Below are 25853 nucleotides of genomic sequence, written 5' to 3'. Positions count from 1 at the left end.
ATAGAGGATGCTGCTGGCTGGCTGGACAGGATACATACCTGTGCTTAGCTACCTTTCTCATACAGCACAGACCCACCTGCCTAAGAATGGAACCACCCACAATGGGCTAACCCCCTCTAACAACTAACAATCAAGACAGCCCCTCACAGATAAGCCCACAGGCCAAACTAATAAGTATTCAGTTGAAATTTAGGCTGTGTCAAACTAACAGAAAGAAAATAGGCTTCTTGCTAGTCTATAATTGGACAGACCATTGTCTATCTGAGGGGGATGCAAAATGATATCCATAGGGAACAAAATATGTACCTCCTGTCATGATGGCAAAAGAAAAGGTAAAGACCAAGATGTACGAACCCCTTCAAGGATACACACCCAGCAGTCTAAGGGCGTCCCCCTGGGCTCTACCTATCGAAAGTTCTACTGTCTCTCTGCATTGTGGCCAGGGGGACAGACCTTGGACACATGGACTTCAGGGGTCATGTTAAACTCCAAACTGCGGCACATCTCCTCTGAGAATATGAAAACCTGAAGAAAAGACACTGTTCTGGGGATCATCTATAATGAGAAACAAAACAGACACCCTGAGATCCCACAGTAACTCGAGGCCAAGAATAGGCAGGTACAAGTGTCCAGACCATTCATCCTCTTTTCATAAGGAAGTAACAAGTAGAGATGGATTCATTGATCACACAGGGGAGCTGCGGCTGGCATCACTCATCCTTGGGTTTTCTTCCTTCTTCCTCCCCTTCCAGTCTATTCTGAAGTGAACTTGACCCACGGGGTTAGAAGGCTAATGATACATACAGTCTTAACCGGATATTAGGGTACTGGGGTAGAAATTACTCATGCATGTGTTTCCAGAATAAATTAGCAACTGAATTGGTAGGGTGAGGAGAACAGAGGCTTTTCCAGTGTGAGAAGGCATCAATCTGTTGAGATCTGAGTAGGATCAAGGCTAGAGCCAGGGCATGGATCTTCCCTGCCTTTGTTGTAGCGTCAGCTTTCCTGGGTCTACACGTTGTAAACAGCTGTCATGGTGAGGGTGCTCAGGCTCCATAGTCTCATGGGTCACAAACTCATAACAAAAAATACTTATTATGCCTGGGACATCCCTGTTCGCTCATTGGACAATGTACACACAGCCGTAGCCAATGTCTACATCACTGATGTTGGAAATGGTTTGAGAGTGAGATGTATTCCAAGCCGAACACCAGAACAGACTGAAATGCTTCATTTTGCAGCTTCCAGATTAAATCTCAGGGTCATCTAATGTCATTAAGATAACAAAAAAGGGGACTGCAAAGATGGTTCTGGGGTTAAGAACATTGGGTGATTCCCAGCACCCATATGGAGGTTCACAATCATCTGTAACTCTAGCTTCAGGGCTCCAATGCATCCCTTTGGCCTCCAGCATACACACGGTGCAGATACACTCATGCGGGCTCATACACATACACATAAAAATTAATGAATAAATAAATATTTTAAAGTTACCCAAGGAAAAGCTGGAGGCAGAACTTAGTAGAGTCCTTGCCCAGTATCTGTAAGGCCTTGGGTTCAATCTCCTGCAATGGAGAAATTTTAAGAAATGCCAAAGGAATTGCAACTGCCATGTTCCCTTGCCATCTGATTCAATCATAACTCAGATGCCACGGTGGAGCAGAATTTAGGTGGCGGTAATATATTGCTCTCTTAACCCAGGACCTAACATAACTTACCTGCTCCTCTTTCTCTTTAATCTATTCCCCTCTTCTCTGCATTTGAAGAGCGATTGCCTTTGCCTTACATCCCAAGATGCATCCTTCTGCTCACGGCCACAATCCCATCATTCATCATTCTCTAGGGGACACTTATGGCCAAGTTCTCCCCCGGGCCCCCCTCTCCTGCCTAGTCCAGATCATCTCCGGCCACACTCTGAAATGCTGCCTGGTCCCACTCCCCATTCCAGCAAGCACCCTGGCTCTTCTTTGCATTTGCTAGTACCTAGAAACCTATCTGTTCTGACTGCTTCTACTTCCACACTTTCCATTCATGCAGCATCCCACAAATATGTGACTTCCACCCCCGTGTTTGACTAAAAGTGTTCACTGAAAACTAGGTCACCAACTGCTGCCTAATTTCCCATTTCCACAGCCTCCTGCGAAACCATATCTGTCACTTCCTGCTTCAGAAACTCCGCCTTAGACCCACACACTGCATTCTCATGGAGTCTCTTGGTCCCCCTCCCCTAGGGTTCTATCTCTAGCTAGCTTTCTGCTTCTGTTGCTTCCTAAATTGGTCAATCTCCTTTTTGCCTATCTAATTTCACTTTGTCTCCATTTCCCAGAAACTGTTCCTTCATTCTCGCGGCTTCTGGACACATCCATGGGGCAGTCACCCAACACTGATATCCTTCAGTGTTGCTCTATAGCCAAATACTCCTTTCAGATATGCCTATCTAATGCCTAGAGGAACCTCGAATTCTCATGTGTCATTAAATTGTCCACTATTACCTCCAATGTCACCACAGATTTCCCCAGAGTCCCTCTAGAGTTACAGCCGCCCCCACAGCGGATCCCGATCACTCTCTCGTTCCACCTTTCCACTTCCCCAGCCTGGCAAACTCCTGGGTATCGTTCAAGCTGCTGCACGACTCCCCATCTCCGCAGCCTCTCTCCTGAGCCCCGCTCTGCTCACACAGCTACGCCTCCATGTGTATTCTCGACGACCACTAGCAAATACTTATTGCGTCTATGGCTATTATTGGTTGAACTCCTTGTGCCCCACAGGGTCCTGAAGCTGTGTATCCTGAACAGGGACTGGCGCCTGGCCCACATCAGGCCTCAGAAAAACAGGAATAGGCTGGCCGAGTCCAAAGCAGCCACGGGTCTTCTCAGATTCTGCCTGGTTCCGTTTGCTTGATTTTCACCATCACGGCAGAGCTGAGTGAATTCCATCGAACCACGAAAAGCCTAACGTGTTTACTGCCTAGCCTTCAGTTGGCTCACCCCTCTTCAAAACACTCAGGCTCTTGCCATTTCTTGATGGTGATGGGAATGCACCAGGTACCGCCGCAGTGCAGCCATAATTAATTTATTCATTAATCCAAAAGACACTGAGTTTCCTTCTGCTTTTTGAAAAAAAAATTTCTAACTCATTCTTTGAAAGTTCTGTCTCTGTATACAATGTAAATGTGATATATATATGATATATATATACATACACACACATATATACCCACTTCCTACCACCTCCCTCCTGCTCTGCCAAGACCTACCAACCTGCTTGTCCTTCTAGAAATTATTATTAATAACGCACTGAGTCCAGTGGGTGCTGCCCAGATAAGTATGGGTGTGGAGCCACCCACTGGGGCATAGACAACCTACCAGCATCACAGACCCAAAGCAAAGGCCACCTCCCCACTCAGCAGCCATCAGTGGCTAACAGACACATAGCGAGGAGTGAGACAGGGCAGTCCCTCCCCTGGACATGCTGGACTTCTGAGTGGCTTGATCACGTACAGGTCTTGTGCAGAAATGACAGTTGTGAGTGTGTGTGCTTGTATGGTCACAGTGAGTGCAGAAAACAGCATCTTACCGCTCTCCCCTACCATCTGCTCTTATGCCCCTTTGCCCTCCCCCACTTTCTCCAATGACTGCTGAGCCTGGGGGAAGGATGAGAAAGAGACAGATGCAGATGGCCCACCCTCCACTGGTCCCTCACGGCTGCTTCATTTTTAAATCCTTCTGTTCTCATAGGCTGCACGCTGTGGAGGGCTGAATGCTAATAATTATGAAAAAGCAAAGTAAGATACTGGCAAACCTTCCCCAAAACAGTGAATGAAACACAGGGGATGGCGGGTTGAAGGTACCTGGCTGAGGAGGGGCTGCTTTCCCATGGTACGGTCAAAGCTGTATGTCTCTCAGATGCAGAGACATGGATGATGAAATGGAGTCAGCTTTGGAGGGTGTTGTGGGAACAGCATTCTGAAGGCCATAGTAAACACAAGACTGTCAAGTCAGAAAAAGAGGCTACATCATGCCTGGAGTGATGGAGGCCACAGTGGTCAGTATGTATGGAGACAAGAACAAGAGGATCCAAAAGACTCATACAACCCCTACCTTGACCTGTATTCAAAACAGACAATGCCAATTTCGTATTTGAAACCTAAAGATTCCTAATTCCTCACCAACAAACAAAACAAAACAAGAACTCTTTAAGGTTAGTCTAGCTCTGAAATCTCTTCAATACTTGGCCCCAGTTTACCCACTGGTTTTGTTTCCAGTGACATCCACCCTCACACCTCTTCCAGGCACAGAAATGGCCTGCTTCCTAAGGAACTCAGAACCCCATGTCTTTGTCATGTGTTTCCTCTGGGGCCTCTTCATTGCACCGCATCCACTCTATGAAGTCATTCGGGCCCTGTTCCTCCCCCAGGTGTCCCACCAGGGTGTCCCCACTCAGTCCCTTCCTTTGCTAACATACGTGCTGCTCGGCACAGGCCCAGTGCCAGCAGCTTCCTGACAGCTTCCATGGGTGTCCAAGCTTCCTAGTATCCAGCCAGGCTCCGATCTGCAGAGCAACTAAATGCATTAAGACTCGCTGTCATATGCCTACACTATTATTTGCTTCTGTGCAGTCTTGGAATGGAAAAATAACATTTTCATTCTAGAATTCTTTTTTATTTTCCAAGACAGGATTTCTTTGTGTAGCCCTGGCTGTCCTAAAACTCAGTTTGTATACCAGGCTGGCCTCAAACTCAGAAATCTGCCTGCCTCTGCCTCCCAAGTGCTGGGGTAAAGGCATGAGCCACAACACCTTACTTCATTTTAGAATTCTTATCCATAAATGCTGATCACAGGCTTGTATTTTGCTAAATTTTTGCTGCATCATCAGCTGGACAGGGCTGGTTTCAAATATTCCAATTCCATTTATTTGCTTTTCAAAATATGTTAATAATTTCTTCACTTTCTAAACTTGGTGAGATTGACCCTAACTTTTTTTTAAAAAGTCCCTGCAAGAATGTCTGCAGAGCATTCAAAATCCAAAATAAATTTTATTTTAATAATCAGAATCTATACCACTGATGCCTACATCTTGAAAAAAAGTGTTCCAATTTAGCTGATTGAATTTCTCTAGCTATTTATAGAATGAAGTTTTATCATCTATCCTTCAAAAAAATCTTTCAACACCTCAACTGCTCCTATCAGAAAATATTACATTTCTTTCTTGCATTGCCTCATATAAAAGCACTATGCTTTCAGGGAGAAAAATGAATGTGTTTCAAATACATTACCATGCAAGAAAATTACATTTCTCCACCCGGCACACTTGGTAGGTTAACAGGTTCTGCATGTTGGGGCCATTAAAGATTTGTTTTTGAAGAAAGAACATGAACTATACAGAGCTTTGAAAAGTCAGTGTAGAAAAGCAGGGTCTTCTCCTAACTCTTGAAGTGGAGGCTGCAATAGTAAACTTCTCTGTGGACAATCATGGCCTCCACCAAACAGATTTCATGCCTATATAAAATGATCTGCAGCCCCTTTGTGCTCTGAGTGCTCAAATGTCTTGAGTTTCACACTCAGGCCAGAGGACGGCAATAGCTTGGTTTTCGAGATGACTTTGGAGTCAGAAAGAGCGGGCCTCAAAAAAAAAAAAAATCAGAAAAGATTTAAGAATCAGGAAGCCCTTGGGTCTGCTGATTCTTCATGTGGTCACATCATGATCTGTAAGTCTTAGGAAATAGCAGCGACTATGAGACAGGAACCCTTGAAGGAGCTGCACTGTGGGGTGGCACGGGGTGGCTCGGGATGGATCGGGGTGGCACGGGGTGGTGCGGGTGGCACAGGGTGGCTCGGGATGGCACGGGGTGGTGCGGGGTGGCACAGGGTGGTTCAGGGTGGCACAGGGTGGCACGGGGTAGCACAGGGTGGCGCAGGATGGCACGGGGTGGCATGGGGTGGCGCAGGGTGGTGCGGGGTAACGCAGGATGGCACAGGGTGGCGCAGGATGACACAGGGTGGCACAGGATGGTGCCATCTGTCTGTCCACTTCTTTCAGACTATTGCACTATACCCAGGTGCCTACAAACCCAGCAGAGGAAAGGAGGCACTTGGGCCTCCCCTGACTAACTCAGAGCTTACAGGACTACGAGATCTTTAAGAGACTCCCTACCTGGACTGAGAAAAAAAAAAAAAAAACACAGTTAACGTATTAGGATTCGCATATCAAACCAATTCTTAGATTTTTTTTTAGAACACAAGAGCTCTCTTGACATTGGAAATGTGTAAATGCTGGGTCACAGAGGGGGGCATCCACGCTGTCACCAGCACTCTTTCGCCAACGTGATGCTCTTCAGAGCTTTGGGCGACACATTGTAAAACAGGCATGAAAATGCCCAGTAGGTAGGACAGAGAAGCCAAATCCACAGAGGATGAATGGTGGTTAAACACAAAACCTCAGCCATGGACAGACATGCGCCAGAGACAGGGTGGTTAAACACAAAACCTCAGCCATGGACAGACATGCGCCAGAGACAGGGTGGTTAAACACAAATCCTCAGCCATGGACAGACATGCGCCAGAGACGGGGTGGTTAAACACAAAACCTCAGCCATGGGCAGACATGCGCCAGAGACAGGGTGGTTAAACACAAAACCACATGTAGTGACACACACCAAAGACAGTCTTCATTCAGGGCAAATAAGCACCAAGTAAACAATCTAGGACTAAAAGCGTAGACACAGAAGCAGAACTTTATATTCATTAGCGTCATGAACACCACCGGAGCCAAAAGCTTTTGTGGTTATGTAAAGGACATCCTACCCGAGAAGCGTCAACAGCATAGAGTCTGCTGTGAAGAGTTAGGAAATGAGGACAATCAACAGGTGTGCAAACACACGCAACTGGCCTTCTCAGCATCGGCAAAAGAGCCCTGGCAGGGTTGTGGTCTTGAGAGGAAAGAACGTGAGCACAGTACACCCTGCTGTGACTCTGGCTGTCTGCCCGGAGGCGGTTTCCAGCCAGCATCACGGGAAGGAGGAATGTGAAGAGAGGAGGAGTGGAAGGCAGTGTTTGGGATGCTCAAGTCACCTAGGGTGTGTGAGACAGACAGCAGAGCGTCTTCACACCTTGAGACAGACTATTCAAGACCAGCGTTTCTCAACCTGTGGGTCATGGTCTCTATGGGTTCAATGGCTTTCACAGGGATTGCATTTCCATTACGATTCCTAACAGTAGCAAAATTAAAGTTATGAAGTAGCAGCAAAAAATAGCTTCACAGTTGGGGGTCGGCACAACATATTAAAGGGTCACAGCATTAGGAAGGTTGAGAACCACTGCTCTCGGTGACTATCAATCTCGGAATAAAAAGAAGAAAAAAAAAAAACACCCAAGGATGAGGGAACAAAATTTTGAGATGAGTTGCTAGACAGCCAAGGATAAAACTTCTCACAAGCCACAACAGCTTGAATTTGTTCCATATCCCCACAGCCCAAATGGAGAGACCTTGTGAATACTCAGCACAGACTCCAGAAATGAGCCCCTACAATGTGAACTACTGGGTGGTCTGCTTTCCACAACTCAGTCAAGGACTTCTTGCCTCAACTAGAGCTGGACCATGCCATCCTGGCTCCAAGCTTTTCAAGGGCTGACTCACAGTGAGTCAAATTCCCACAATGCCATGGCTTTATAAGACCCCAACTCCTCTATCCTGATCCCATTCTTCTGCCACTCTCCTCTCTGACGCCTTTCCCTTCTAGTTTCCTAGGGGGTGGAGGCTTTCACTGGCTCCTCCCTCTGACGGGAAGGCAATATTGCAGGCGTCCACCAGGGTCTCCCCCTCCTCTTCCCTTGAGAGTGGCTTAAGGACACTTTCTCAGGAAGGCCTTTCTGATCACTCTGTTCAAAATGACCACCCCTTCCTCTTGCCCAAACCCTCCTCTTCCCCCTTCACCAATGTTCGATTGTCTTCAGCATTACTTATTTACCACAACCGACCACATAACTGACTGACTTCAGTCAGCCTCAGATTTTAAACTTTCAGCTCCCAGAGGGCAGAACGTTTTTGTGTGTTGACTGCTTTGTCTCCACACCAAGGCCAGTGCTGACAGCCCCCCAGGAACTGTTGCCTACTGACTGAATCATGGTGGACTTGTACCGGCTCCAAGCACAGGCAATTCCATTAAGATATACAGCTGTCGTGGTAACTGCGAAGACAGAAGCTTATTTAAAAAAAAGAAAAGAAAGAAAGAAAAAAAAAAAGACTAAGCCATCAATAACTCTCTGAGTGCGTGACAATTCTCAATGTGATAAAGAGGAAAGAGATGAAGAAGTTTCCCTCCAACTATAATCGCCGTGCTCACGGAGCATGGTGACTTGCATCTGTGATCCCAGCACTCAGGAGGCAGACACAGGAGTGCGTCGAGTCCAGCCTGGCATGTAGAGTGAGTCCTAGGCCAGTCTGAGCGACAGATGAAACTTGGCTCAACAATGAGATGGTGAAACTCCAACAGAGCCAAGGACATGGGACTTTCGTGGAACTCTACAGCAAAAATAACTGCTATAAATTTTCTAAAAAGTTAGTTGGCCTTAAAAAAAAACGTTCCAACAGGGGCTGGAGAGATGGTGCAGAGGTTAAGAGAACTTGTTGGTCTTTTGGAGGACAAGGGTTCTAGTCTCAGCATCCACCTGACAACTCACAATGTTCTGTTAACTTCAACTTACAGGGGAATCTGATGCTCTCTTCTGGCCTCGGTGGGTACTTCATGCCTGTGGTACATATGTATACATGCAGGCAAACAGCCATATACAGAAAATAAAAAAAGGTAAATACATGTTTTTTTAAGTTTAAGTATACTTTTACACAATAATTAATTTCAAAGAACTTATCCTAAGGATAATATGCAGACTTCTGTATACAAAATGTAAATATTAATATTATCTCAAGGACTATAAAATAAACAGAACCCAATTGTGGTAGTCATCACTCTTACACAGTTCGGGACCCTGGGTCCAGGGTAGGGTGCGGCCCTCAGTGGACTGGGTCTTCCCAGATCAACTGATGTAATGAAGACAATCTCACATAGACATGTACACAAGCCAACCTGATCTAGACAATCCCTCACTGAGACTCTCTTCTAGCAAACAAAACTAACATCTAGATCAAGTCTTCTGAGTCTACAGGAGAAACTGGAAGAAGTCAGGAGGTGATAGTAGGGACCACTGATGAGAAGATGGCATAGAAGATGACAGCTCCAACAGGTGAGTTCTCAGGAACATCCATGTCTACAGACAGTCGGAGGGGTGAGGAAAGGCTTCTTTAAGAATTACAGGCATTCAGAAGAAGCCGCAACATTTCATAGTTAATATTAAACGCGCAACAGAAAAAGAGAGCCGTCACAAGAGGCTTAATTACCTGAAGGATCAGAACCGTAGAAACCAGCAGCCGTTGTTATTGGTCCGGGTGGGTGAATGGCACTCGTGGAAGACCTCTGGCTTGCGATCAGTATCCTGCTTTTGGTAGACGGGAGACGGGACATTGCACCCAGTCCCAACTGGGGCTTAAGGAGCATGGCCGAGCGGTAGAAAGTGGGAGGGACTTCATAATGGGTGTAGGGAGGAGAGCAAAAGTCTTCTTTCCCAGGGTGGTCTGTGACCTACGATGAGAGCAGAGTTCATAAGTCTAAACGGGCAGGAGACCTATGCCCAGATGACAGCACATGGTGCCATTAGCTCCTCGGTCAAGTGCTGTCTCTCAGCCCAGTGTCCCCATCTCTATGACGACACTACAGCTGAGTGAGCGCCTCAGTCCCTGCCAGCTGTGAAGTTCTACCAGTCTATATGTCATACGGAGAGAAACAGAACTCATTTTAATTCTTTTCTCAATTTCATTGATATAAATGCACTGACATTTGAGTGACTACTTAGTAAATGAACAATGTCGGGGCTGGAGGAAGGTTCAGCAGTTAGAGCAATTGCAGCTCCAGCAGAGGACTGGGGTTGGGTTTCCAGCACCCACCATGGTGTCTCACAACCAACCGTGTCTTAGTTACAGGGGATCTGTCACCCTCTTTTGCCCCCCTCAGGCACTGCACACACACATGGTGCACACACACGCAGGCAGGCAAAACACCCATACACATGAAATAAAAACAAAATAAATAATGGTAATGAAACAAAGAGATAAATTCTATCAAATGTTCAAAAACGCTTAAAACTTTCCTTATACCTATGGAGAAAATACATCATTTTATACTCACTAATCTTAAGTAAATTAACTATTGTACTGTATTTAATCAACAGAAGATTTAAAAGCTATTGTTAGTAAGGGAGAAATGTTTATTTGCAAAAAATAGAGAAATTAATATTTAAAAATTTGTAGGCCTATACTGTATATTTACATAATTAAAACCAGATTTGGGGCACAGTGAGATGGCTCAGAGGGTAAAGATGCTTGCTGCTCTGCCTGAAGACTTGAGTTCAATACCAGGGATTCACAAGATGGAAAGAGAGAACTGACTCCTGCAAGTTGTCTTCTGACCGCCACTTGTGTGCTGTACACACACACATGCACACAGTCACACTAGCATCCACACATGCATACATACCCACACACTTACATGCACACTCACACACACATGCACACAGTCACACTCGCATCCACACATGCATACATACCCACACACTTACATGCACACTCACACTTGTACACATACATACTCACATGCACACATGCACACTCACATCCACACACATACCTATACTTACATCCACACTCATACCCATACTCCCACTTGCACACGTGCACACTCACATTCACACACGCATGCATATTTACACTTATACACACATACCCACATACTTACATGCACACTTATACACACACTTGTACACATACACATGCACACACTCACACTTGTGCACATGCACACATTCATTTGCATACATGCATACTCACACACACTAACACTTGTACACATGCACAGTAACATGCACATAGGCACATACACACATGCACACACAAATACTTGTGCACATGCACACATACTCACATGCACACACACTCACATGCACACACACACACACATGCATGAAAATGGATGCTGAATGCTCTCAGGAATATTTGGGTAGATTCCTCTGGGATAACCAATCTAGGCAAGAGTCCCATGGGCTGCTCAGTTCAGAGAATGCGTCAGCAGTGTCTACACATAAATATTTGTTAGGTAATCGTGCTTCCCTCCACCATTTCCTCTGCTAATAACATAATAATACTACTAATTTTTCCTTTACTTAACAATCCAGAATACAATCTATAGTAATCATGTGTATGTATATATATGCATGTATGTAATATATAATGTAGAATACAATTCATAACGATATAACTACATCCTGCTCTCAGAACGTCTGCTCTCACACAATTTGGGATTTGGGCGCTTGGGGTGTAACTCTACCCCTGACCTGCTTTCCAATTCATTGTTTCTTTATATTAAGCAAGCAGAAAGAAATGGCATAGTCTATTTAAGTTATAATTTTAAAAAATCAGTGCTGGAACAATGTCTGAGTAGATAGCTCTCTTAGTTTATTTTGCTCTAAACCGGAATTTAGGCTGTATATCAAGCTGCTATGTGTTCGGGAATTACAAGTATTTCACAATATTTTTTAACAGGGCCTCTAAAAGCTTTGATTCGAGCTGTTGAAGGCATAAGCCCTATTTTGTTTCCCTTTTAATGCTTAAATGGATACAAAGTTCTTTAAACTGACATTACTGAAACAAAGGATCAGGCACTTTAAGTTTCATTATGATCACACTGTGAAATACGCCTGGCTATGAGGCTGTGCTAGGCTGGGTCAATCTCTTCCTTGGAAAGAACATTCGCCATCTGCACCGGGACACAACTGTTATCATCATCTATTGTCTCACTAGCCATCTCTGACTTTTCTTTTCTAGACCCTTCTTTTTAAAAATGCTGGGAGCCACTCGTCCATAAGTAAGGGTTTTAAGATTGTAGCGTCCTGATCGGATTCTTCAGAACCATGTCAGAGCCCCCTATTCTGTCATTCAACAGTGGCTTTACTGATTCCAGCAGTGGCCATCCCCACCGTTTTGCTGGATAATCTTCTGATTGGAAGCATCGAAATGTTCTCTAGTTCTTTTGTGCTGGGTGCTTGATTCCAAGATGGCGGCACCACTACTGAAAACTAAGAGGTAACCTCTGCATGACAGAACTAGGCCTCTCCAGATGAACCTTGATGGTGCTCCTTATGGGCTGCCCCCACCCCCCACGGTGGACTGAGACTTCCTCTCCAGCATCCTTAGGATGCAGCTGCCAGGTGCTTTGTCAGTGACAAGAAAGAAAAAAGAAAGGTAACACAAGCATAAACTCTTTTACAAGGTGAAAATTTTGCTTTTCGTGACTAGTTTATGCATTTTTAATTAAACCTGGGAATCCTGCTTTTTCCTTTCATCTTTACGACGAAACAAGACAGGTTCTGTAGGTTTGAACACAGCGATCAACACAAGTGTTCCACTGATCTCCTTCTCTAGTTGGGGGTATTTTTAGAGAAAAAGTCTATGAGTCCACAAAAGACTCCTCGGATTTCAAGCACAGTCCTAAAAATCGAAGGATATACGCAAGCAGATTCCTCCTGCCACCGACCCCTCCTGCTCTGTCTTGCCCCATTTTCCCTAGGCTCACTGTTTTCTCTGGGGAGATATAAAATTAGTTATCTGCACTCAAATTGGCACATCATCAAGAGCTCCCAAAAATGAATCCTGCAAGGAGCTGGAGAGACAGCTCAGTGGTCAGGTGGACCTGGGTTGGGGTCCACAGGCCGCAGCTTGTGACTATCTGTAACTCCAGTTGCGGGGGATATGATGCCCTCTCCTGGCCTCCACGGGTACAACATCACAAACAGTGCACAGACCCACATGCAGGCAAAACACACACACACACACACACACACACAATTTAAATGGCTGCTTAAAGCTCATCCTGCTTGATATGTAAAATGCATTTATTAGGGGTCACTCACAGAGGAGTAGACAGCTACGGACAGTTGCATTTTCCTGATGTCACTAGTGCTCTGTCTATAAGATCACTGAATGCTAACGGCTTAAGTCAGAATTGCTGCAAACCTGAATTCGGAGCGCTAGCTAGTCTTTAAGTAACAGAGCTGACTATAGGCTCAGACAGAAGGAAGCACAATGCAGGCCAGACTTTCAAGCCATTTGTTGATGCATACGCCATCCCAGCCTTCATCAGGAATCCTTCTGGCCTTGGCAAACACTGCTCAGCTCTTGGGACGATGCCAGGCTGGCATGAAGCGAAAGGACAGCCTGCTAAAGACGCTGCCAACTCAGTTCTCTGCTGCTTTGACAAAACAACCGAAACCAACTTGAGGAGCAAAGGGCTTATCCGCCTCTCTTCATGGTCGCAGTCAGTCCTGCATGCAGGGAAGTCAGGTCAGGAATTCAAGGCAGGAACCTGGCCTGACTTTCTCATGGTTTGCTCAGCTTGCTTTCTTGTGTGCTCCAGGACAACCAGCCCAGGTTGGGCTCAGGGCACAGCAAACATGCAACAAAATAGCAACCACTACTGCTCTTACTGTAAAGAGGTTAGCATGGTCTGTCTTGCTACTGTTTTTGCATATATTAATGTAAGACTTTCCATTGTATTTCCTGATGCAGGGTTACACCCAGTTGCACAGGCTGGCCTGGGACTCAGTTTTCCTTTCTTGCCCTCATGAATATTAGGTTCACAGGTGAGTACCACTGCACACGGCTCAGCACAAGGTTTTCTCCAAAGTGAAAGACTCCCCACCAAAGTCTGCTGAGTTTGAACACTCCATTGACTTCAGCTTTTCCCTTGCTTTGGCCTGCTTCATCGACTGCTACTCCTGTATTTAAACATGAAGCTGACTTAAACAAGCCCTTGTCTAATTCCACGGCTTGTGCTCAGTAAAACGTACACGAGCCTCCTAAGATATTGTGTCCACTCAGCCTTGCTATCGCACCGTGTTCTTGACAGCCTCTTCCAGGAACAAGTTTCTACTTTGGTGCAAGCCTGTCCCTGTGTATCTATGGTTCACTTACAGAAGACATTTTGGTTCAAATTTCACTGAGGGGACAAAAAGTCAGACTTAAAACCACAAATGTATTGCTCATTTTACAATGCCTCCCTCTTACCTCCTGCAGAAACTTTTCGCTCATCTGACTGAAATGATGCCCTGGGGGCTTGATCCCAGACACCATCAGTCCAGAGGGAAAGACCCTCGGCTTCTGAAGGTCGGGCTTGAATTTCTCATACATGTTGGCAGATGGCTGGAGGTCACGGTTCGCTGTCTTCTCCTCTTGCGGAAGGGGCATGCCACATGCAGGAGGGGCGTACGGAAGCCCCACGGGGACCAGTGAGGCATCCCCCTGACCCAGGGCCTGGGGGTTCCTACGGATGTAAGTGATGATCTTGGGCCTCACATGTTTGGGCTTCGGCATAATGACAGGCTTTGTCTCCATCCTTTCTTCCGCTCTCCCCGTCTCCAGTTTCTCGGTTGCTTCCTGAGAGGAAGGTGTTTCCTTGGGATGTGTAAGAGGCTTGGGGATCCCACTGGGGCAGGTGCTCTTGTCAGGCACTTTCAGGGATGTGTTTAACACCTGCCCGCCGTCAGTAGGGGGCAAGGCCACCGAGGGTGACCCCGTGTCCACACTGACCTGAGAACTGCTCTCTGGGGGAGTGGAGTGGTGAGGCAAGTTCACAGTTGTCTCTGGGTGGAGGGGAGCTGGGGTCCTGAAAACCGAATCTCCTCCAGATGGAGCGACTTCGGTTTGGGCTGTGTTTTCTAGAAGGCTCCTATTTTCAGTTACAGGTATTGTCTCTCTGCTCTCCCTGGCTTCCAAGGTGCCAGTGCGAGGGCCCAAGAGCTCAGATGAGGCCTCGGCTCTGCTCCCTCCTGCAGAAGGACCCGAGTCCAGTGCCTTGGCACTGCCCCCAGTACCACTACCCTGCCTCCTCTCCTCCCTACTGACCTCGGAGGGCAGGCTTTTAGTTGGATCATGGGGAACAGAAGCTAGGTGGCCGTCCCCCTGTACAAGGTCGCTGGATGTTTGCCTCACCCTTCTACCTTCGCCTGGTGACGTTTTGCCGCTGAATCTAGTAGCTCCGTCTCCAGAAGGAACAGCACTCTGCACAGGGGTGGCTTGCTGAGACCCCTCCACACCAGCTCTGACCGTCATCATTTCTTCCTGGCCGCTGCTTTCTCCCACTCCCGGCTGATGGTGGCTGCTGTCCAGTTGACTCGTGGCTTCTTGTTGTGCTTTCTCACGTTGTTCCTTCCTCTCCATGGGTGACACACTTTTTTCCTCATGACATCCCAGACCCTGTGCCTGGGCTGACTTTAGTCCCTGCTCCTTCCTGGGCTGGATATATTTGAGTTCCACTTGGGGCTCCCCTGCTCCTTGACCTACATGCATTTCTGGATAACCGAGGCTGGAAATTTCCTTCAGGGCTGAACCTGAATCGGGAGTCCATTCTGGGCAAGCGATAGACTCGTTGTAACCTTCCAGGCCACGTGTCCCCTCAACCTTGGCATCTGATGGGATGGACCCCCTGGCTTCTGAGGTAGATGGTTTAGGAGGACGCACGTATTTCCCATCTGAGGTACCCCCACCAAGAGAAAAAACTGTCCCTGGAGAGTGACCAGCTGATGTTTCCTGTGGCCCCTCCCCATGCCCAGGCATGTGGCCCTGTGGCTCAGAGGTATCCAGCCCTCCTGGCTGCTGAGTCTCCTGAATGAGATTGCCAGCTGCAGCTCCTGAGCCGCCGGCTCTTTTCAGTTCTTCATTGTCAAGGGTCTTTGCCAATTTGTCCTTGGGAGTGTGCCGGGGGATTTCAGCATCCCTTTTAGTTGAAACCTCTGGACCAGCTTGTCCCACTGCATTCCTCCAGGAGGATAGACTTGGGCCCTGGACACTCTGGGGGGTCTGTAGGATACCTCTTTTCCCTGTGTGTTCTTCACTCAGTAGTCTGTGTACAGCCAGAGAAGGCTGGAAATCCCTTTGGCTGGTGGAGCCAGCCTGAGACCCTAACCCAAAGCCCTGCAGTAGAGAGGGCTCCTTCTGGGAGTGTCTGTGGCATTGTGGTCTGCTTAAGTTTGCATTTCCAATCTCAGCATCGAGATCACGCGTCCCGGGCTCATCGTGCGAGGAGCCCACCTCCAACATGACTTGATTGGCATTTGGATCGCCCATGCTTACGGTGCTCCCATTATTATTTTTTGCCCGCTCTTGGTGATCTCTCAACTGACTGAAACAGGATTTCTTCGGAGCCAGTGGGAAACTCATGGTCACCTCTTCAGTGAGGGCACCTAGCCATGCAGTCCCCCTTCAGGCTTCAGGGAAACAGGCAGCCCTCGCATTGCCTGTCCTCTTCTGACAATGTCACATCTAGACACCACTTTGAACCCCTTCAGACAAGCTTCAGAACCAACCATTGTCTTGACACGTAGCATAACAACTCACTATGCTCCATTGCTGCTCAGTGAAAATTGGTCAGTCCATGAGACCTGCAAAGAAATAAAAATATAGTCACTTTAGAGAGAAGACAGCAGTAACCATGAGTAAGAGACACATGCAAGAGCTAGGTGGTGACACGCGCCTTTAATGCCAGCACTTGGGGGGCAGAGGCAGGCGGATCTCTGTGGATCTTTGTGAGTTCAAGGCCAGCCTGGTCTACAGCATGAGTTCCAGGTCAGCCAGAGTACACAGAAAGACCGTGTCTTGAAAAACCAACAACCCCTCCAACACACACACACAAAAGAGACACAGGCAATAATCACATAGACTATTTGCTGTTATTTCATTTGCTTATCTCAAAACCATTTCAAACAGGGGCTGTGGCTAGGCAAATATGTCCAAGCTATGACATCACAAGGATACATTTTAGAAATGGGATATAACAGGTCTTACATGTATGCTGTCTTAAAGGTGTGGGGGGTTATGAAACAAAATAAAAGCAATCTCTTCTCTTTACCAAAGTTTACTTTCTAGTTTATTTTCCACAAGTTAGCTATAATCTAAGAATACATATGAAAAATTCCAGAAACAAACCATCCAGAGATTTCAAATAGGGTAGCAGTTTTTGTCACGTGATAAAACTGTGTGCTGTCCCAGCTCTGTCATGTGGGAGCTCTGAATCTTCTCTTCGACCGTGTACACACTTCCTACCCTTCAGTCTCTTAATGGGTGTCTGTTATCAGACTATGTGCCACAGAGAATGAGGTTTGGGTCCATCCACTCACTGCCCCTTCCTAGCCTCTACGCCACTCACACCCCCTCATCAAAGGCACGGCCCCACGTCACACCATGGCCATCAAGGTAAGCATGACACAAGCAATTCAGGGAAGAAAAGCAAGATCCCAAGCAGATGATTTTTGTCGCAGTACACGATCATGACTGTTCTGTTTCATTGCTGGTCATTTGCTAATTATTTTGCTTGGCTGAACGTCCCGGGCCTGTATGTGGAGGGAAAAGGCACCACCTGTAAAGCCAAGCATCCTGGGGATCTTGAGCTGCATGTTCACCAATGACAGCAGACGACAGTTTCCGTGGCTGAGAACTGTGAGCCCAGCATGCTCGTCCTATTGTTGCGTCTCTCTCCATCCCAGCCTCTATCTTCCTAATATCCAGTAACTGACCCCAGCATCCTTGCAAATCCCGAGGTACATCCTCTTTCCCATTCATTTCTTTTCCACCTGCACACACATACACGTTTTTCCACCCTAGTGAGGTCCTTTCGTAGAATCTGGTCCTTCGTTGGTTTTGTTTTGCTCTATGTCCGTTCCCTCTTCCCCCCAGGACAGACCAGCACAACTGTGTCCACTCTATGTGTCCTGGGAACATGGACTATTGTGGACACAGCCTCCGTCATTTGGTGCCACACTGATCTGGGGCTCTTCCCGATCCTCTGAACCTGATTGAAGAGAAAGTGGGAAGTACTCTACAACATGTGGGCACAGGAGACCACTTCCTACGTATAACCCCAGCAGCACAGACATTAAGGGCCTCATTGAATAAATGGGACCTTCTGAGACTGAGAAGCTTCTGTAAAGCAAAGGACACTGTTGCTAAGACAGAAAGGCAACCCACTGACTGGGAGAAGATCTTCACCAACCCCGCAACTGACAAAGGTCTGATCTCCAAAATACTGGGGATTTTTAACAGCATCATTAACATTGAATAGGACCACTGTAGCATAGGAATCCATTGTTGGCCAAAATGTCCCTTACAGAGGATATTAGTGCAATGGGACCTTGGGTTCTTCTATCTGTGCCCATCTGTAACCACTGGGTAGGCTCAGCTTCCTTGAGTTCACACGTTCTACAGTTGGGCACCTTATCTAGAAGCTTCTGCAGCTGAAGGCATATCCATTTTTGAATCTGAAATAGATCAACCACATCCGAACACTCCCACATCATCTCTTTATCCATCTTAGATTCCAGCTCCCTGGGAGCTACATTGTTTTTTCAGACAATGCATCATTAAAGTGGCTCTCACACAAGAAGAACCTCAGTGGCTCCAACACCACATCATCCTCATCGTCACCCTGAGTCACCGACTGAATGGCAGCCTGGAGTCCAAGGCTCGCGGCTTGAGAGCTGAGTGTTTGATGATCCTTCTGCAGTCAGAGACTTAAATACTTGAAGAGTTCTACTAAAACACAGCTGCCCCGTTCAATAATTCCTAGGGACACCATCAAAATCCGGCTCCCCAAAAGCTGCCAAACAAGAGTACTCATAGGGTTTCTCAAGTCCTGAGTCTGCACACCTCTCTTGGGGACCAGCACTGCTGCACTTCCATCACAGCCATGTTCTTTTCCCCTTCTTCTTCTTCTTCCAACTGAAATGTCCCCTCTCTTCCCTCCTCTCAGTTCCTTCCCCTACCAGTTCTCCACCCCTCCCCCATCTGCTCCTCTCACTCCTCCTCCACTGTTTCTCTTCAGAGAAACATCACCCAGCCATGGTACATCCAGTTGCCATGAGACTAGGCTCCCCCTCTCCTATTAAGGCTGGATGAGGCTCTCCATTAGGAGAAGGGGTCCCATGAGCAGGTAACAGAGTCGGAGACATCCCCTGCGCTCAGTATTAAGAATCTCACAAGAAGATGACATTATACAACTGTATCATATACGCAGAGTGCCTAAGTCAGTCCCGTGCAGGCTCCCTGGTGGTTGGTTCAGCCTCTGGAGCTCCTATGAGGCCAGGTTAGTTGGTTCTGCGGGCTTTCTTGCTGTATCCTTGACCCGTCTCACAGCCATGTTCTTGACTTTACTGTCTATCAACTTTCACAGACACTCAAATTTGAGAATGTGGAAAGCCCTTCATAACAATGTTGCGGTGCTGGCATGCAATGTACGCACATCTCCCTTTATATATGCAAATGCCTTTAAAGTCACTTACAACCACTAATATATACCAAATACTAGCATTACATTGTTTGGGATCAGTGACAAGAAGAGTAGGCATGTGCTCAGCACAGATGGGTTTTAAAATATTTTCCATCTGTGATTGGTTGAACCCACAGATGTGAAGCCCTAGAGATGCGGGGGGGGGGGGGGAGGACGGCAATTGTGTATTTAACTTTACAACAGTTAAATGTGCTTTGTATTAAACTGTGTGTCTTACTCATTTGAGGAGACTACAAGCTTACTACATTAACGGTCCAGGAGCCTCTGTCCCCCTGTGGCTTCTGGGACAGCTGTTTTCAGCATAGATACGTCAGACAACTCCACCCCAATGTGGGCTCAGAACAGTGAATGCTCACTACTCAAATGTTAGCGAGGACTCTATTTTTTCAGCTTTATAATGGTTGATTGAAATGCTAAAGTTGCTCTTCCCCAGAGCTGAATCAAGGGGAAGTATGAAGAAAACTGCATTCTGGAGTTGAAGCGATGACTCGGGGCGTGAGTGCTCAATACTCTTGCAGAGAACCCGGTACAATTCCAGTACCCAAGTGGCAGCTCACATTGTCTCTGCCTCCATTTCCAGAGGAATCTGATGCCCTCTTCTGGCCTCCATGGGTACTGTAGGCATATGGTGCACAGACACACAGGCAGACAAAATACCCATACATATAAAATAATAAAAATGATATTCCTAAAAAGTTAAAGAAAACTACATTTTGATTGCCATGTGCAGTTGTCAGTCATTTGTGTTTTTTTTTAAGTTGGTTGCAGGGATTTTCCTATCACTAAAAGGAAAATGGCTTTCAAAAGATTAAATATTATGCTTACAGTTTCTCTAAACTACCAAGTCTGCTGTGTAAGGCTGTTTGAGTTTTCATATGCATATTCAAACACATAATGTGCCAGCTATCTTAGTGAATATGGCAACACATTGCTCTTCCCCGCCCCCAGCAGAGCTTCAGTATGGCAAGCATGCAGAGTCAAAAGTCTTAAGTTTTAAACTTTAGTAGACAACTTTCCTGAGCAAATATCTGGTATCTACAATATTCAGTTGAATTTAATGATGTAATTTTATATGTGCTCACATATGATTGCTTATGACCCCACCTGTTCCTCTACTTTAGCATCTCAGGATGGAACAGGTGCAAGCATTCAGATCCTTATCCTATTTTATAGTGTTTTATATGTGAAAGCAGCCTTTATTTAAAATGCTTGGGGAGAAAGAAGTGTTTCAAATTCTGCACTTTTCCCAGATTTGGGTATACATAATGAGATGCCACAGGGATATTCTCAAGTCTAAACACGGGATTCATTTATACTTAGCATGCACTTTTTATGGGTTACTTAAAAGTAATATCACACAATGCCTTTAATGCATATGTATTTTATTGCAACCTGTCACAAGGTCAGAAAGTGACATGTTCTGCTTGTGGTATTATACCGGCACTTACAGTAGTTGATGTTTGTGGGTCAATAGGATGGTTCAATGGGTAAAAGTACTGGTTGTCCAAGGACTTGAGTTTAATTCCAAGAACCCACATGGTGGAAAATGAGATCATACTCACAAAGGTGTTCCTCAGAACTTCCCATGCCTATGAGACATGCATGTACTTAGACACACACTCTCTCTAAATAAATAAATAACTGTAAAATAAAATATTAATTTTTTTTAGGATTTTGCCTTTTAGAGAATTGCTTTCAGATTAGGGGTACTTAATCTGCCTATGTTTTCTCAAACTAGCAGTCTGAAACATGACCCTCTTCAGGCTAAATGGACTGTATAAATTTAATTCCACTGTAATGTGCTTTGATATCGGCATGGTACACAAGCTGAGGCTCCGTGGCTGTCCGTGGTGCTGAACTCAATGCCAGACCAAAATGTGAAATTTCACACCGAAGTGTGAAATGCTATTTACTCAGTTGGAAGTCCAAGAAAGGGGGTAACTGGGTTCTTATTAAATGAAACCAACCTGATATTTAGTTCACTGTACTTGGTTTCCTCGATAAATATGTTGCATGTCCATCCAAAAGAAAGCTTCATCCTGACTGTCCAAAAGGATGGGTTTCTTTCCACAAAGCACATGGAGAAAACACATCATCACAGAGTTTCACTCTGTAGCCCTGGCTGACCATACTGACCTTAAAATCACAGAGATTTGCCTGCCTCCGCCTCTGGGGTGCTGGGATTAAAGGAGAGCACCACCACGCCTGGCCCTTCACCACCTTTAATAATCATAGTTACACAACAACTTTTCCTATTGTTAGGTTTTAGGTTGTCTGGGGTTTTTAATAGTTCTTCTAAGAATGCCATTGAGTAGGTGTCTCTTCAGAATGCTGTGCAAGTGTGCACACCTGTGGGATAAGCATGCCAGGGAGCCTGGCACACAGCAGGCGTCCTGTAGCTGCCTCACAAAAGAAGTGCCCATCCTCACCATTCCCCTCAGGTTCCCACTTCCTTCCATTTTCTCCCTCAGAACCTCTGAGACTGGAACGATCAGATCGTTTGTCATTCAGATTGGTTTTTTCTTATCAGGATTTTCCCCCTTTCTATTATACCATAATTTATATTCTATGGACTTAGGTATCTTTTACTATGAAGTTCTTCAAATGTTGACCAACAGCTTTCGTACATCATCTTGACTGTAAAATGGTTCTAAAGGTCACCAAACTTCCACCGGCCCCAGACCCTAGCAATACATGATCTGGTTTCCATGTCTACACATTTGTGTCTTCCAGAACTCTCCTTTATGCAATATCTAGTGCTCAGATTTTGTGCTGTGATTCTTGTGTCTCACAAGGTGAGCCCAAGGCTTACCTGAAGCTGCGTTTGTGTGGAGATTCATGTGTCCCACCCTGTGTGTTTAGCCACTCTCTGGGAGAAGGTTACTGAGTTGATTCCTTCTTTTAATGATTATGAATAAAGCTACCACAAACATTTATATGCAGCCTTTTATGTGAGACCCAAACTCAGATGGAACTCCACGTGGGAACGGGACATATGATCACTCTGTTCTGAACACCTCTCACTACCCATGAAGCTTGGCTCTATTGTCTGTTCATGACTCTCTTCCCTTCAGGTCTGCATTGGCTCCAGGAGAACAGTGTCTCTGCCTCCCCGTGCCTGCCTCTCTCTAAGCCCAGGACAGTCCCAGGCACAGACATGCAAAAGCATGACACGGCAGAGTAGTTAACATATGAACCTACAGCAGTTATGAAAGCACACATAAGACTGCCTAAGAGCAAGCCAGACAAAACCCAGTGGGGGTGCGCACAAGGTCCCACCCCTAGCTGAGGTGCTGCTGGCAGCTGATAGCTGCTTGGAGAGAGAGAGAGTTTGTCTTCTTTAAGGGTGTGGCTCTGTAACATCAAGCAAGCGAAAGTGCTTCAATACCAGCCATGTATTTTCAGCACCAGAATGGGCTCCCTATGACAGACAGTAGTCTGTTGTTTCTGTTTTGTATCTTTCTGTTCAGCAATACCTGTGAGGAGCAATACTGCCCCTTTTACTGGCAATAGGGAAATGAGTGATTCTAGAAGCCACTAGAGGAGCTGCGGGCTCAGCACAATCTCTGTTGCACGCCATGGCAAAGTTCATAGGGAAGAAATAAATGCCATTTTGTTTCGTTTTGACTCAGCCTCTAGTTGGGGTGCACAGAGTTCTATACAGCACTCGGACGCTGTGTTTCCTCACATTGCCTACCTCTGGAGCCAAGTTAGTTTTAGTTTTTATTTTTCACAGCAGACATGGAAGATGGGACATTCTTAGAATTTAGGTTTTACCATGATTAGATATTAGCAAATTAAGGGCTTGCTCCTGGTTGTTACAGAGGGAACAGCCTTGCCTAGTGCTCACCTCAACACTCTCTACCTAGGCTATCAGTGCTATTGCAGACATCAAAACCAGGAATCTAGAAACTTCCCCTACGTTAACTTAACACAACCCATCAACAAGAGCTGTGGAGATGACCCCCAAAGTCCATCACCAGTCTGTTACTTTCCCCTTGAGGCCACCACTGTCATCACCCACAGACTTCACTCATGAGTCTCCTGCCAGGCCTGCCAGATTGGGCTCTGTCTTCTCCAAAGGTCCACTTAAACGTGAAAGCTAAAAAGGTGGCTTCTAATAAAAAGGCAGAATAACGGTCTCCTGAGAGCAGGAAGAGCAGAGGGTGGATTCAGGAAGTTGGAGAATAGATACCAGAACACAGTCAGAGGGAGGAATAAGTCACAGGGCTATACTGCGTAGCAGAGTGGCATATGGTGCTATCGACAACCTGTGGTACATCATATTAAGAGCGAGAAGAAAGGACTTGAGGGTCCCAGGCACGAAAGAATGGTAAGCAGATGTGAAGCAATGCATCTGGATTCAGATCCCATCATTACACGTGGCATACATGGATATATACAATTGTGTATCCGTTTAAAACTTCCAAGTAAATTTTACAAAAACTAAAAATAGAATGTCCCTTTCCCTCCACCTGAGGACCAATGAGGTCCCTTGACAAATAAATCACATCAGGACATTTCCCAGCTCCCAAATCTCCAAGAACATCCTTGCCAGGAGCTCTGTAGCTAACCTCCAGCCACTGTTCGAGCTGTAGCCGACTCCTGTGCCACCTTGCTGCCCAAGACCTCAGCACGGGTGCTGCCCCTGACTCTCCACAAGGTGGGACTCTCTGATGCCTAGGTCTCAAAAGAAATACGCCCTGCCTACACAGGCTTGCTTATACGTCATTTTGTATCTCCCGTCTCAGTGCCCCACCATGTTGCTTGCAACATTTACCAGGCACTCAGTGTGTCATGTACTGGCTGTTGGTGTTTCTCATCAAAGGAATGAAAGCCCCAAGGGATAAAGAACTAAACCCTGATTCTCACCGAACTCTGTGACCGCCGTAGAATTCAGTACACTGTCGTGCTTGTAAACACATCCATAGGAAGCATTGCGGAATGTTTCCCAGTTCAGTTTGCTCTTACCCAGGGTAAGGCCTTGCTGAGAATGTAACTGTCACAGAGTTAGTAAATGTGAGAAATGGGAGGAAGTAAAAGAATAATGATCTCAACCTTCTCACGCCATAAATGAAGAAACTACAGGCCCAGGTGATTGATCATGAGATTTACTTCAAGTTCTACAGCTGGCCCTGTGCCTGCAGGATAGGGCAGACTCCTCTCTCTGTCTCTTCTCTGTCTCTCTCTGTGTGTGTTTCTCTCTCACACACACACATGCGTGTACACGCATGTACACATACGCACGAAAACACACACGTATATACTTGCATGCACACATGCACACACTCATACATATACCTCAGACTTGGACCAAGAAGTTAAAAAAAAAAGGGAGGTTACATGGAGAGCTCTGAAATGGACCTAATTTATTAAACATCAAATGACTTAAAAGTATAAAACCACCAGATGTGGTGAAACACGCCTTTAATCCCAGCACTTGGGAGGCAGGGGCAAATGGATCTCTGTGAGTTGGAGGCCAGCCTGGTCTACATGGTGAGACCAGGGATACACAATGAGACCCTGTTCCACATACATACATACATACATACATACATAGTACAAGAACAGCAGGAAACCAAAGATAAGGAATAGATCCAGTCCTTGCAGAAAATGCAAATTCTTGAGGGAAAAAGCCATAATGTACAACAGCTAATGGTTACTGTGACAAGCGCAAGACCAGGTGTAATAAACTAAGATGCTAAACGAAAACTCTAAGACCCTCATGAGGAAAGGAGACAAAAATTCCAACTGAGGGGAAGGGACACTTGTTCCTTGCGGTTAGTGACTGTGGGGATGCCTTGAGGGTGTGACATTCAAGCTGGCCACCAGGCACACATAGCAAAGCAAGCATCCTTCAAGGTCTGAGCCCGGGCTTCATAGGCCATCCCCACCCCATCCTAGATACCCATCTCCTTAAGCTCCATTCGATTTTCCCTGGCAGTGGTTGCTAAGGAAGAGAAGCCACTGGGAACTGCCGAGTAGTGCCTTCTAGGAAAAAGATTTGTGGGGGAAATAAGGCCTGAAATGAGGCAGAGGAATTATCCAAGGATTGCCTTTATCTTTGCAAGCCCCGCCTGTTCTGCCAGAGAAGCGGGGTGTTATCTGTTCCAGTGAAGGCAGAGATATTTATATTTCCATCTAGTTGAAGAGACTGACAGCTTCCAAATAGCAAGACCACTGCTCCAACCAATAGGAACTGGTGGTACCTTCTTGACTCTTACTCTGTAAGGCGGGTAGGCAAAGCTAACACATTGAAGATTAATATTCTGCCTATGAAATATGTGATAAGGGCCCAGGAGCTCAGATAATGGTGTTCTGTGCTGGGGTTTATTAAAAGGAGACACGGATTTCAAATCTAGAAAAAAATAAACAATTTTTGAGTGATGGAGAAAGAAAAATGTTTCATCCAGCA

At 46.1% G+C, this 25853-nt stretch overlaps 1 protein-coding gene across 2 annotated transcripts in view; it reads right to left on the bottom strand.

Annotated features, from left to right (window-relative positions):
* The window catches only part of Mtus2 (microtubule associated scaffold protein 2), a 368119-nt gene that overhangs the window by 233875 nt on the left and 108391 nt on the right, over positions 1-25853 (bottom strand). For both annotated transcript variants that reach the window (XM_050161972.1, XM_050161973.1), the window contains exons 2-3: positions 14167-16538; positions 9394-9634 (exon numbers count right to left, since the gene is read on the bottom strand). In XM_050161972.1, the coding sequence (XP_050017929.1) occupies positions 9394-9634; positions 14167-16317 (2392 nt within the window). In that variant the 5' untranslated portion in view covers positions 16318-16538. The remainder of the gene's footprint in view (positions 1-9393; positions 9635-14166; positions 16539-25853) is intronic.

The sequence above is a fragment of the Alexandromys fortis genome, unplaced genomic scaffold (assembly GCF_014885135.2).
Source record: "Alexandromys fortis isolate MF-2015 unplaced genomic scaffold, M_Fortis_MF-2015_v1.1 scaffold_118, whole genome shotgun sequence".
In the NCBI taxonomy this organism is placed as follows: Eukaryota; Metazoa; Chordata; class Mammalia; order Rodentia; family Cricetidae; genus Alexandromys; species Alexandromys fortis.
Note: the sequence above shows the minus strand (reverse complement) of the source record. Positions and strands in the feature narration are given on the sequence as shown.